At 39.0% G+C, this 13800-nt stretch overlaps 1 protein-coding gene across 1 annotated transcript in view; it reads right to left on the bottom strand.

Moving 5' to 3' along the window:
* Positions 1–13800, bottom strand: part of TOPAZ1 (testis and ovary specific TOPAZ 1) — a 100958-nt gene that overhangs the window by 12526 nt on the left and 74632 nt on the right. Inside the window, exons 15-17 of the mRNA XM_074945605.1 lie at positions 7441–7541; positions 6424–6589; positions 5275–5439 (exon numbers count right to left, since the gene is read on the bottom strand). Coding sequence (XP_074801706.1) covers positions 5275–5439; positions 6424–6589; positions 7441–7541 — 432 coding nt within the window. The remainder of the gene's footprint in view (positions 1–5274; positions 5440–6423; positions 6590–7440; positions 7542–13800) is intronic.

Below are 13800 nucleotides of genomic sequence, written 5' to 3'. Positions count from 1 at the left end.
ATAGATCTGGGCAAGGAGAAGAAGTCTGGAGATAAATGTGAGAAGGGAGGGACAGGCATTAGAAACAAAAGTGAAACTGTTTGAGCAGCATATTCCAGAAGTCTGGAAATCTTTTTGAGTGTAGCCTTCATTGATTTGAGATCTACCATACCATTCTGTCACTAGAAGGGAAAACCTATAATGGCAGCAGGCTGTAAAAGAGACCCAGTTTGGGAATATTTTAATGAAGTTCCTCTACCTGTGGGTAAGATAGGTGTGTGTGTAAAATGCAAACAGTGAAACAAAGAAACGCAAGGCCTGGTTGCCCAAATGAAACTACATCATGAGAAGTGTTCCTTCTCAGGCGGAAGCTGCGTTGAAGATGATGGAAGGAACATGTCTGAACATGCAGGATCTTCAGGTTGGTAAATTTTTTATTTCATACTTCTTTCTTAAGGACTGCCTGTCTTCCTTCTGGACTATTCTTGAATTCTCATGTTTGAGCAAAAAATATAGTTGTTACTCTATGGTACTATCATTTTAGATGCAGCTGTGATAAAAAAATAAACAGCTGAAATAGGCAGATCTTTCTTTTACAATTTCACCTTTAAAGTAGTACTGTCAGTGAATGCAATGAGTAATACTAAACGAGCAGTATGGTAATAGTAATTAAATAACTGCATTGACTTATTTTGTTTAGGAGAATCCATCCTCAACATGCAGGATTCTGAAGACTATCCACCTTCAAGATCACCATCATCTTCTATAGTTTTAGAGTTTTCTGCTGATGATAGTGTTTCAGTCACATCATGTATGTCACATAGCCACAGTATATCATCTGTAGCAAAAAGAAAAAAGAACTCTATCACCCAGAAACAACCATAGATAAGTTTGTGATAAGAACCAGTAGATGACAAAAAGAGGTAATTGATGAAAAAATTGCTCCGTTTATGCAACAAACTCTCCTTTTCGTATGATTGAGAACCCACACTTCATTAACATGGTTCAGTCATTAAGACCAGGATACAGGCCACCCAACAGAGCAGATGTCACAGGCAAATTGCTGGATAAAGTGTATGAAAGAGAAATTGAATAGTGTGCAAAAGGTCTAGAGGGTAAAATTGTTAACCTGAGTCTTGATATGTGGAACAATGTCCACAATGATCCTATTGTATGTGCTTATGTGACAACAGAAGAAGGGAATGTCTTCCTTACTGATACATCAGGAAATGCACACACAGCAGAATACTTACAAGAAGTAGCAGTAAAAGCTATAACAAACTGTGAAAAAAAAAATTCAGATGTCTACTACGCAGCTTGGTCACAGGCAATGCTGCAAATGTATCCAAGATGAGAAGAAATTTAAAAGAAAGTAAAGAGAGTCCCAAGCTTGTGCTCATTTGATGCACCTCCTAGCCAAAGACTTCAGTGTTCCAGAAATAAAGGCTAATGTTGAAATTGCAAAATACTTCCGTAACAACCACTTTGCAGCAGCTGCTCTGAAAAAACTGTGAGGAACCAAGCTAACTCCCACAAGATGTGCTATGGAACTCAGTAGTGGACTGTTTTGAGCACTATATCAAGAACTGTCCGAATCTGATGACAGTTTGTGAACAAAATCGTGAAAAAATAGATGCCATGGTCACAGCCAAAGTTCTCAACACTGGGCTTAAGAGAAATGGTGAACACATGCTGAGTACCCGAAGCCTATTTCTGTAGCCTTGAACAAAATGCAGAGAAATAGCTGTTTTATTGCTGACACTGTTGAAATTTGGAAGGAACTGAGTGAGATCTTAAAAAGAGAAATACGCAATGACAGAGTTAAATTACAAGCATTAAAAAAACGAATGGGACAAGCACTATCTCCAGCTCATTTTCTTGCAAATATTCTCAATACTCGGTACTAGGGTCAAACCTTAACTGCTGAAGAAGAGGAGCTGGCTATGACATGGACATCCAGCAATCATCCCTCCATAATGCCAACTATAATAAACTTCAGAGCTAAGGGTGAACCATTCCAGTATTCTTGCTAGCACATTAAAAAAGTATGGATTGGATGAATGGACTATAAGATGGATAGAAAGCTGGCTCGATTGTTGGGATCAACAGATAGTGATCAACAGCTCAATGTCTAGTTGGCAGCCAGTATCAAGCAGAGTGCCCCAGGGGTCGGTCTTGGGGCTGGTTTTGTTCAACATCTTTATTAATGATCTGGGCAATGGGATAGATTGCACCCTCAGCAAGTTCGCGGATGACACTGAGCTGGGGGGAGAGGCAGATACGCTGGAGGGTAGCGACAGGGTCCAGAGTGACCTAGACAAATTGGAGGATTGGGTCAAAAGAAATCTGATGAGGTCAACAAGGACAAGTGCAGAGTCCTGCACTTAGGACGGAAGAATCCCATGTACTGCTACAGGCTGGGGACCGAGTAGTTAAGCAGCAGTTCTGCAGAAAAGGACCTGGGGATTACAGTGGATGAGAAGCTGGATATGAGTCAGCAGTGTGCCCTTGTTGCCAAAAACGCTAATGGCATATTGGGCTGCATTAGTAGGAGCCTTGCCAGCAGATTGAGGGACGTGATTATTTGGCACTAGTGAGGCCACATCTGGAGTACTGCATGCAGTTCTGGGCCCCCCACTACAGAAAGGATGTGGACAAATTGGAGAGAGTCCAGTGGAAGGCAACAAAAATGATCAGGGGGCTGGGGCACATAGCTTACAAGGAGACGCTGAGGGAACTGGGCTTGTTTAGTCTGCAGAAGAGAAGAGGGAGGGGGGATTTGATAGCAGCCTTCAACTACCTGAAGGGGGATTCCAAAGAGGATGGAGCTCGGCTGTTCTCAGTGGTGGCAGATGACAAAACAAGGAGCAATGGTCTCAAGTTGCAGTAGGGGAGGTCTAGGTTGGATATTAGGAAAAACTATTTCACTAGGAGGGTGGTGAAGCACTGGAATGAATTACCGAGGGAGGTGGTGGAATCTCCATCCTCAGAGGTTTTTAAGGCCCGGCTTGACAAGGCCTTGGCTGGGATGATTTAGTTGGCGTTAGTCCTGCTTTGAGCAGGGGGTTGGACTAGATGACCTCCTGAAGTCTCTTCCAACCCTAATCCTCTGATTCTCTATGAAAGGCCTTGCCCTGAAGCACTTCGTCTCTAAATCGACAATAAGCAGTAAAAGCATGGTATGGAGAAATACAAGTAACCTTTGGCATATTATTGGGCCCACGATTTGTCTGATTTTTTTTCCCAATCAAAATAAATGTTGTCAAGTTCTTTAGGCTCCAGTTCAGCAAGGGAGCTGAAGCTCATGCTTAACTTTAAGCACGAGTAGTTCTATTGATGGGGGTTGGACTAGATGACCTCCTGAGGTCTCTTCCAACTCTAATCTTCTATAATTCAAGAAATACGTTTGCCGATGATGTTTTAAAGAAAGTCACACCAGTGAACTGGTAGAAGTCACTTAAGCACTTGGATTCAGAGACTGCTGAAGTGATAATCTCACTTTTAACAGCAGTAGCTTCTTTTGCTGGTGTGAAAAGAATATTTTCTTCCTTTGGAAGAATTCATTCCAAATTGAGAAATCGCTGGGGACCTAAAGAAGCAGGAAAGCTTGTTTTTCTTTTCCAGATTATGAACAAACAGGAAAATGAAGATGAAGACGACTGAGTTAGCTGCAGAAGACAATATTTTAAGTTTCTCACGTTGACCTGGCTGACATAGTTGATTTAAATTTTTTTTAAAAATATTTCATTTAACTATTTTAGTTAAAAACAATTTTAACAAAAACAAACCTGATTTTAAAAAACTTGAATGTTTAACTAAATTTAAAAATTCATATGCTTGTTTTGTTAAAATATTATATGTTTAGCTGTTGAAGATAAAAATCCAGAATACATAACACTGTTGTTTTAGTTAAATAAAATGATTTAAATGTCTGTCTGGTGATGTTCTCCTCCTAATATAGCATGGCAAGAAAATCCTCCAAATATTAATGATTAACCTGTTGAATTGGAGATAGTTCACCTCCCAATGACTTCATAAATATTTGCTTCAATTATCTTTGGTAAATGAAATAACAAAACAATCATTCATTTTCAGATAGCTGTAAAACTAATCTGAAAAGTTTTCAAAATAAATCGCTTAAAAAATGTAGTGTTGACCTTCTAAAAATGAAACGTCCATCTATCTCTGAGTTGTGAAGAATACGTATTAAGGTTATAACAACCAACAAGAATGCACTTTTATGTAGAAATCCATGATTAAATTGAGTCTTCCTGACTAGTGATTTAAATCAAATCCACCTTGCTCCCAATAATCACAGTTAGAATGGCCAGCCTTGGGGGGAGGGTGTTGAAAGGTCAGGTAAAGGTAGGAGGCTTCACTCCCCAGGATCACTGAATGGGACTCAAAAACAGTAGGATAATGATAAGGAAGATGATGTAGGATTTCTTAATTCCTGTCTATCGGGGTAGAGAATAGGAGAAGACAGATAGGGAGTGAAGAATCCCTTTCTTACACCCCACTACGCTGCCTCCTATTGCTCCCCAGTACATGTGGGTGTGCTGAGAAATGAAGATTCCCTTCCTCACTCCCCCAACAATCACTTATAGGCTATTGAGCTCCTTGGTGGATGCCACAGCTATTTGAGGCTTGTAAATCTAAACAGGCATGTCAGCTGAATAAGCTTTGCTGTGATGAGGTGAAAGTGGAAGGGGGACTGGGAAATGATCACCTTTCCCTAGATGCTATTCAAGGAGTAGTCAAACAGTAAATCTTCATACCCCACTTGGAGAGCAGCTGGGAACAGGAAGGCCAAGGGAGCAGGATGACAGGGGAAGTGGGGAAGGCTGTTTTCAGGATGCAGTGGGTCCGGGGGAGCTGTAGGTAGTGATAATAGGATGGTTACTAATGTGATATCTATCCATCTTAGAATGTCCCCTATTCCATCCCACTTAATAGACTGCCTAAAATCCTTAGGAGATATACAGGAATGGTGCTCCATTTTCATGGACCTCAGGAAACTGGGACTGGCTAAGAATATGGGGGAAGTAGGGGATGGATATGGTAACCCAACTTGCAGTTATTTTTGTTTGGATTATAGATTTAAGTATAGTTATCTATGTTATTTTTTGAATTGTCATGTCTCCTCTAAGAAATAAGAGTTCTAAATCTGCACTGCTCTGCAACACATCTTAAAAAACTGAACCAGAAAATCAGATAGGATAGAAACCATGTTTAGTAGTACCAGATTCTCATCTTTTAATTTGTTGGCTCTTAACACTAACTTTTCTTACTTACCACAACAATTCTGGAAACCTGGTAGATTCTGCAAAACTTCAAATGCTTGTCTACATAGATTCTTGGTCAAATATTCACATGCAATTGCACACAGCAGGTTGTGTCGATTGAGGACATCCATTCTATCACAGGGCCACAATGGTGTATTTATTATCCATTCTGACTCTGAAGTGAAGACAATAGAATTGTTTTGAACTAAAACTGGGAATAATAAATAATAGACTGTGAAACCCATACTGAATACTGACATGGAAGAGGAGTTTCAAAACTTCACAGAAAAATGCACCATTTAAATTACCAGGTTTTTGTTAAAAACAAATAACAGTTTCTCACAAATTTGATTTTTAAGAAGCTTTATTCCTTTAATCTAGGGTAAAACCACATGAAATTGGCTCTTTTCAATAGCTTGCCTCTTTTAAAGAGTCATAACACTCTTCTATCAAGAATTATGTGAAATACCAAATTTTGGATCCCCATTTTCTCTATTGCCTCACCACATCCTTGTTCTCTTTGACTTCTGTGCATTGTCTTTTCTTTCAGGCCCAGGCCAGTATGCATGCCAAAAGTGCAATGATTACAGATTGTTTTATGGTAAAGTATGAAATAGAGTACAATATTCCAATTTTAGTTTCATTATACACAGTTAGCACTATGCTTCTGGACCAGAACATGTCACTAATGTGGCTCTTGAAAACTTTTGGTGCTAAACATCATTTTGGTGTCCATTGGGCTAAAGGAGACAGTTCAAAGGTCAAAGTGGACCGCAAACAGGCAGGTTATCTGTCTTTTTCCAATACAGTGGCATGGGTTTGTTTTTTTTATTAAAAAAAAAACAACATGTATGGTCATTTTTAACTGAGTTTAGTCTCCTGTAAAAGATATTTCTGAAAATAATTCCCATTTTAATTAAGATTAAGCATAATATTTCTTATATTATCAAGAATAGTATTATCATTTAAGGCAGGTCACATTTCCTTTTAGTGCTCTCAATATTAGTGTATTTTCTATAATCTAACATGTGGAACAGACTATAACCTTGAACTCAAATATTTCACAAAGAGAACGATTTAAAAACAAGCAAGTTATGTTTTACCAGTATATTATATATGAGTTTAACTACAAAACTTGACTCTGAAAAAATAACATTACCTCTCAATACCCATGTTGCTCCATCCAGACTTCCACTTTTAAGGAAGATTTCTGCAGAAGCATTAACAATTTGGCATCTTGATGCTAACCTCTCTGGACCAATAAGTCCTTTCAAGCTTGTGAAATGAATCTGCAGTTCATGTAGTTTATCCAAAACCTTCCTGCCCTAAAGCAAGAGAGAAAAAAAGCAGAGGTGCAAATGGATGTAGCAAATACATAATATTCCTTAATTAAGCTAAGTGTAGCAACACTAGCCAACTGTTCAGATTCTAGGACCAGGTTTATATTAAAAAGATCAATTTTAATATGTATTAAATATGTATGTTTTAAATTTTAAAACAGAACTTTTTTCATCTTTTCAAATTGTTTAATTGATAATCTTACAGAGATAGTCTGAATTGTGATTCTACTCTGAAAAGTGACTATGCAAAAAGCATACCTCTTATTGACACTATCTGTTACACTTTGTGTAATTCAGTCATATTTGCTTACTTGATTAAACTAAAATAAGTTTTTACTTCTTTTTACTTCAGGTAGCACTACAAACTGGATTTTGTTCCTTTTTGTATATCAATAACTTAACTATTTACTAAGGTGTATCAATTGCTCCTGTGCAAACCTGCTAAAGAGTTGAATTGCACAGTAGTCATTCCGGGCATAATTTGGCCTGCAGAATCTTTATTTAAGGTGGTGATGTGCAAAGAGATAGCCCAGCTTGATTCTTGCATCCCTGCTGAGTTTGTAGATCTTGAGGTTAGGAAAAAACATGTTTTTATTTCTGCATACATAATATGGGACTCAGATACAACAAGTAGACAATTGTAGAGTCACTTTTCGAAGTAGAATGTCAACTAAGATGATCTTTTTGAAGGTGTATCTTTAAGTCAATTAAGTAGGATTGACAACAAATATTTTCTTTTTCAAATTAACCTTTTCAGTTAGAGAAACCCTGGTGTTTAAAATTTAAAAAGAATTGGCACAGTCTCCCCATCAAATTATTATAACCCAGTAAAATACCTTTGACCATTGCTGTACTGTGTGATAAGAATACATTACACTGATCCCAGTCCTTCCCAGGAAATCTTTGTCTGCTTCATTATGTTGTGGATTTTTGATAACTGGGTGGAAAAAAAAGATTGATGACTGCTATTTTCAAATCCTGGCATAGGACTTTTTTTTTATGTAAGCTAAGTCTAAAGAAAATATATGTTCTGAAAAGAACCTATTTCTCAAGTATATAAGATACATTTTTTGAACACATGGCACTGCGCACAAGTATTTCTTGTTATGTCTTAATACAAAAGTTAAGGTAATTAATCCATTAACATTTTTATTCAAAGTACATCACTTTATTCCCTCACCCATGACAATAAGATGCCTGAATAAGTGATGACAATACAGAACAAGTTTTTGTTTTTAAAGTGAATTCTGGGACTCAAAGCTTACCAAAATGGCCTTACTGGGGAACAAAGTCCAGATGCAGAACTGGTATAGAATGGGTGTTAGTATAGCAAACTTCTCCATACTATGCTACCAATCTGCCTCAACTTCATTATGGATGTAAGCCTCTAGGGCAGAAAAGGTAGTTCAGGCTCCCAACTGTAATACTGATTTTGTGATATGAAAGTGTGAATTGGACTAAGACCACAATCATATAATTGATTCATATAATTTGAGTCAAATAGCCATCAGATGGTAATTTTTGGTTAGTAACAGTCCAGGCTAGATTTGAACCAATAACCTACAAAGACAAAAGGCTTACTGCTATCCCACTGTCAACACCCTGAGCTATCCAGTTTTCCAGAATGAAAGTTCTGATAGGAACAGTGCTATGAACAGGTAAGAGAACAGGTGAAAAGGACTAAGGGCTTGTCTACATTACCCGCAGAATCGACAGGCAGCAATTGATCCAGCGGGGATTGATTTATCGCATCTAGTCTAGACATGATAAATCGACCGCCGAGCGCTCTCCCATCAACTCCGGTACTCCACTAGAGCGAGAGGTGCAGGCGGAGTCAACAGGGGAGCATCAGCTGTCGACTCACTGCGGTGAGCAGATCTAAGTACGTCGACTTCAGCTACGTTATTCACGTAGCCCTTAAGGGCTATTCCTTTAGCCCTTAAAAGGATTAAACAATTCTGAAAATCCAAAAATGAAGTTAAACTAATTGCTATGTAATCTTGTTAAACAAATGTGTGTACAGACACAAACAAATATATCTAGTAGAATTTTCAGTTTTAAAAGGAAGGATCTTTTTCAAATAATCCAGAATATTTAAATTACCATTACTGAATCCCTTGTTGTCAGGAATCAAATTTTTGACTTAATTTATCATCTGCAAAGACAATATGGAAGAACGAGGAGTACTTGTGGCACCTTAGAGACTAACAAATTTATGCTCAAATACATTTGTTAGTCTCTAAGGTGCCACAAGTACTCCTTGTTCTTTCTGCTGATACAGACTAACATGGCTACCATTCTGAAAGACAATATGGGGAACTGTTACCATGAAAAAATAATTTAGTTGAGCAAAAACATTTTTTCAGCTTAGTGAATTTTGAGATGAACTAAATTATTTTTTTTAAAAAATAAGATGCTTAAGTTTCCAAACCAATAAAAGAATGTTTGTGTAAACAACTTACAAATAAATATTTTAAAGATTTTTGCAAGGTTTTTACCTGCAAAGATCTGAGGTCAGAAACGTGTGCTTTAACTTGCTGCTGTTGATAATAAGCAAAAACGAAGACTACACACCTGTAAAAGGAGTTCAAGATGTACTCTGCATTTTCGTACTCCTGGGATACTCCAACCAGTGCAGCCTGAACAGTAAAGCTCTAGCTAGCAGCAGCTGTTGGAGCACTCATGCACTTCCATCACCTCCTCCCTCAATGAATAAATGTTTCAGAGCAAAGGTATAAAGGGGTGTGGCACTCCAGCCGCCTCAGTTTCTTCCCCTACGACAGGACTTTGAGGTAGGGGAGAAAATCCCATGAGTGTGAATATGCAGAGTCCATTTTGAAGAACACTGGTTACAGGTAAGTAACCTTCATTTCTCCTTTGAATGTTTTTTGCATATTCCCACTCATGGGATAGATTAAAAAGCAGTACTATGATCTAGGATTTTGGAACCACAGAATTCTACTTGAACAAGGACCACAGAACTGGCTTGCCAAATTTTGCATCAGACCTAGATTCCAAATCTAACAAGTGGTGTTTAGTAAAAATGTGTTCTGAACTCCACGTTGCTGTTCTATATATCTCTATTAGAAGAATGTATCTAAAAAAAGCCACAGAAGCTGCCTTCAATCTAGTACAATGTGTTTTAATTCCCTGTGGAAGAGACAAACCCATCAATCTATAAGCTTCGTAAATACATAATTAACCATCCTGAGAGTGTTTGAAAAAGAAACAATTTTATCCTTGTTTATTGCATACGAAAAAAGGAATTTTAAAGATTGTCTTAATTGTTTATTTCTCTCTAAATAAAAGGCTGAAGTCCTTTTAACATCTAGGATATGTAATTTAGCTTCCCCATCCTGAGCATGAGGCTTGGGAAAAAATACTGGTAAAATTATAGACTGATTTATATGAAAATCAAAGACCATCTTTAGTAAAAACCTTGAGTGCGTACGTAAAATTATCTTTATGAAGAACAATAAATGGTGGATTAGCCAGTAAGGCATGTAATTCATTTATGTGTTTTCTGAAGTGATAGCTATCAAAAAACACTGTCTTAATAGACAGGTGGAACAATGTACAGTTTTCCCAAAGGTTCAAAGGGAGGTTTCATCAGTTGTGAAAGCACTGTGTTCAAATCCCAAGATCGCATAGGGTCTCTTATTGAAGGATATACATTAGTAAGACCTTCTAAGAATCTTATAGCTCTTTCATGAGTAAAAAATGATTTATTTTCCACAGCTACATGGTATGTTGATATGGCTGAAAGGTCAATCTTCATGGAAGAGAGTGAGAAACCCACTCTCTTAAAATATAACACATATTCTAATATGTAATTAATGAGTGCTGTATATAGCTCTATATCATACATGGAAATCCACAGTAAAAATCTTTTCCATTTATGACTATAAAACATTTTCATGTGGACTCTTTTCTTGAATTTATCAGTACATTTTACACCTTTAACAAATAACACTTTTCTATCAATCCCAGAGTTTTATTCCCCGGGCCGTTAGAGACACACACTGACGATCTGGGAGATAACACAACAAGAAGGGATGGTCTAACAAATCTGGTACAATGGCAAAAGTTCAATTAACCCTCTGGACAGGCAAATTAAGTCCAGGTATCACTGTTGTCTGGCTCATGCTGGTGCTATTAAAATTACCCTGGCTTTGTCTTATTTTGTTTATTACTCTTTAAATTAAGAAAAATGGGGAAACACATACATTACTCCTTGACCCCAATTTATTAGGAATGCATCTGACACTGCTCTCAAACAAAATCCGATGCAAAAAAGATTATAGGATTCCCCCACAATGTGAAAAGGTGTGTTACTATTTTGTTCTTCCATTCTTGTATTTGAGAAGTCAACCTACTTAGATGACTTGTAGGGTATTTTGTTCCCCAGAAACATGAATTGCTATTGGGTGAATGTCTTGTTATATACACCAATACGAAAGATACCTTGCCACTATGCACAATTGCAGGGAATGAGCCCTGCCTTGTTTGTTTAGATAATTTAATGCTGTCATACTCTGTCACCACCTGCATGCCCCTGGTGTTTGACCTCAAGCAGAAATGACTTTAGAGCCAACATGATTGCTCTCAGTTCTAAGATACTGACATGTTCCTTTGGTGACCAGTGAGCTCGGACTAAAGATTGTTGTTTAAATGGGCCTGCCATCCCAGAGTAGATGCACTGGAAGTAGAGGCAGTCAACGTAAAGCAGCTTATGTCGTCCTAACTATGTGAGCCTACATATTACAGTGTTCCTCCTGCTGCTGTAACTTGCCCACTCTGCCAACCTAGTAAATCCACCTCGATGAGAGGCTTAAGGCTTATGACTACGTAGTTTGGGCGACGCAATGTCTGTACAGACCATAGGCTGCAGCACCCACGGGGAAAAATTAGTGGGTGCTCTGCACCCACTGGCAGCCAAGCTCTTCCCACCCCCACCTCCTCCCTCGAGCACGCCGCGTCCCTGCTCCTCCCCCTCCCAATGCTTCCCGTCTGCCGCCTAACAGCTGTTTGGCGGCGCTTACAACTTTCCAGGAGCGAGGGTGAGGAGTGGAGACGTGGTGTGCTTGGGGGAGGAGGCGGTAAAGAGGCAGGGCAGGGGTGGGGACTTGTGGGAAGCTAGTGGAATTGAGGCAGGGTGAGGGTGGAATTGGGGCGGGGCCGGGGGTTGAGGACCCATGGGGCAAAGGTGAAGTCGACGCCTATGGCACAGACACTGTGTTGTTTGCATCACCTGTTGGCTGGAGCTGTGAAATGGACTTCTTGACAAGAATGCCACTTTCACTGCTGGTAGGGTCCCTGTTTTGAAACTGAGGGGGGAAGGGGAGGGGAGGGGAGGGAGGGTGTTCCAGCTGTGAGCACCAGCAGAGCTGACAGCTGGAGCCCAGCTGCCATCAGGGCTCTCAGCTCCCTGCCCCACACAGAGCTCGCAGCCCCCCACCTTAGCTCTCAAGTTTGTGCAAATGTTCCTGGTGAGGACGCACACCACAGACAGAAGGAAGGTATGTGGAAATGAAATATCGCAGTAATTACTGCAGTGGCTGTAAATCAGCCTAACATAGGTCAACTGAATTGTGTAGTGTAGACATGGCCTAAGTACCACTGATGGCAGAGAGGGAGAGACAAAGATATACCCTTCATTACATTTAGAGCACATGTCCACAACATCAGTGTTGTCAACACCTGCTGTGGAATTACTAATCTGCCATGCTTGTTGTCTAAGCCTGTTTTGTAATTTCTCGCTAGCCAGTGTTGCAGGTCAGTCATCCAAAGTATGGCATCACTGATGTGGCTGATGCTAAGAGACCTAGTGAACCAGAAAAAAGGAGTATTGACTGTTATGGGGACTTCAGAAGGAGATGTATAAACTATTTCATTTTCATAAAGCTTTCTTCTGGGAGAAGGCTTTTGCTGAAGTCGAGTCTCATTAAGGCCCTATGAAAAGGAGCCTTTGAGTAGGATTTAGGAATGATTTTTCCCAATCTATGCATAATCCCAGGTTTGCAAAAAGTAAACATATTTGCTCCACACACAGCAAGACTTCTTACTTCAACAACGCTTTTATTAAGCGGTCATCTAAGTAAGGATATACATAAATTCCATTCCTTTAGATATGCTGCCACTACAGAAATACATTTCGTAAACATCCTTGGAGCTATGGATAAACCAAAGGGAAGAACCCTGTACTGAAAATGGTACCCTTCTATCACGAAGCACAGGTATTTTCAATTACATGGTTTTATTAAAATATAGGAATATGCATGTTTTAATCCAGAGCTGCAAACCAATCCTGACGGAAAGATAAGGGATCCTAGAAATTAGAGATAACATGCAGAAACAAAACTTTGTATATAGGCGTTTAATTTTCTGAGATCCAAAATGGGATGAAGGTGCCCATCTTTTTTCAGAATTAGAAAATAGTGTAAATAAAAACTCCGCTCTTTGTGTCCGAAAGGCACGGTTTCTAACGCACCCAACTGTAATAGAGACTGAATCTCTTTTCTGAGCAAGCTGAGTTGAACCTGATCCCCAATCAAGGAAGGAAGTGGTAGTTTTTTGGGAAGGAGAGTTATGAATTGTGTTGAATTCCAATTTGCAATAATTTCCAGAATTCACCTGTTGATGCTATTAATTTCCACTGATGGTGAAAACAGGACAAATGTTCCCCAAAGAGAGAGGTAAAAGAGTGTAACAGGATTAACTTGTGGCTGGGTCTCTTGCCAAATCTGAAACCTTGCAGGAATTGCAGAAGATGAAGTCAAAAATTTCCCTTTATTATTACAAGGTTTAAACTCTCTCTTCTTCAATCGCTGATGTTGACAATAATAATATTGAAGACTGGTGGTAATAATTCCTTCTTTGACAGGGGTAAGGAATTGATGAAGAATATAATGGGTATTGCCTTTGGTATCTGAATCGTGGAACCAAAGATGATCTTTATGCCATATTAAAGAAATCTAAAGATTTAGCTGACCTCACATTCTTCATTTTCTCTAGCACCTCGTCTGTCTGCATACTAAACAGACCCTACTCTCCCATAAAAGGAAGATCCTTGATTCTCATCTTAATCTCTGGAGGAAGATCCACTGATCGCAGCCATGCATGCTTTCCGAATGCAATAACCAAAACCATTACCCTAGCTGAAGCAACCAAAGAATCAAATGCAGCCCTTAGCTGAT

Source organism: Natator depressus, chromosome 2 (genome assembly GCF_965152275.1).
Source record: "Natator depressus isolate rNatDep1 chromosome 2, rNatDep2.hap1, whole genome shotgun sequence".
NCBI lineage: Eukaryota > Metazoa > Chordata > Testudines > Cheloniidae > Natator > Natator depressus.
Note: the sequence above shows the minus strand (reverse complement) of the source record. Positions and strands in the feature narration are given on the sequence as shown.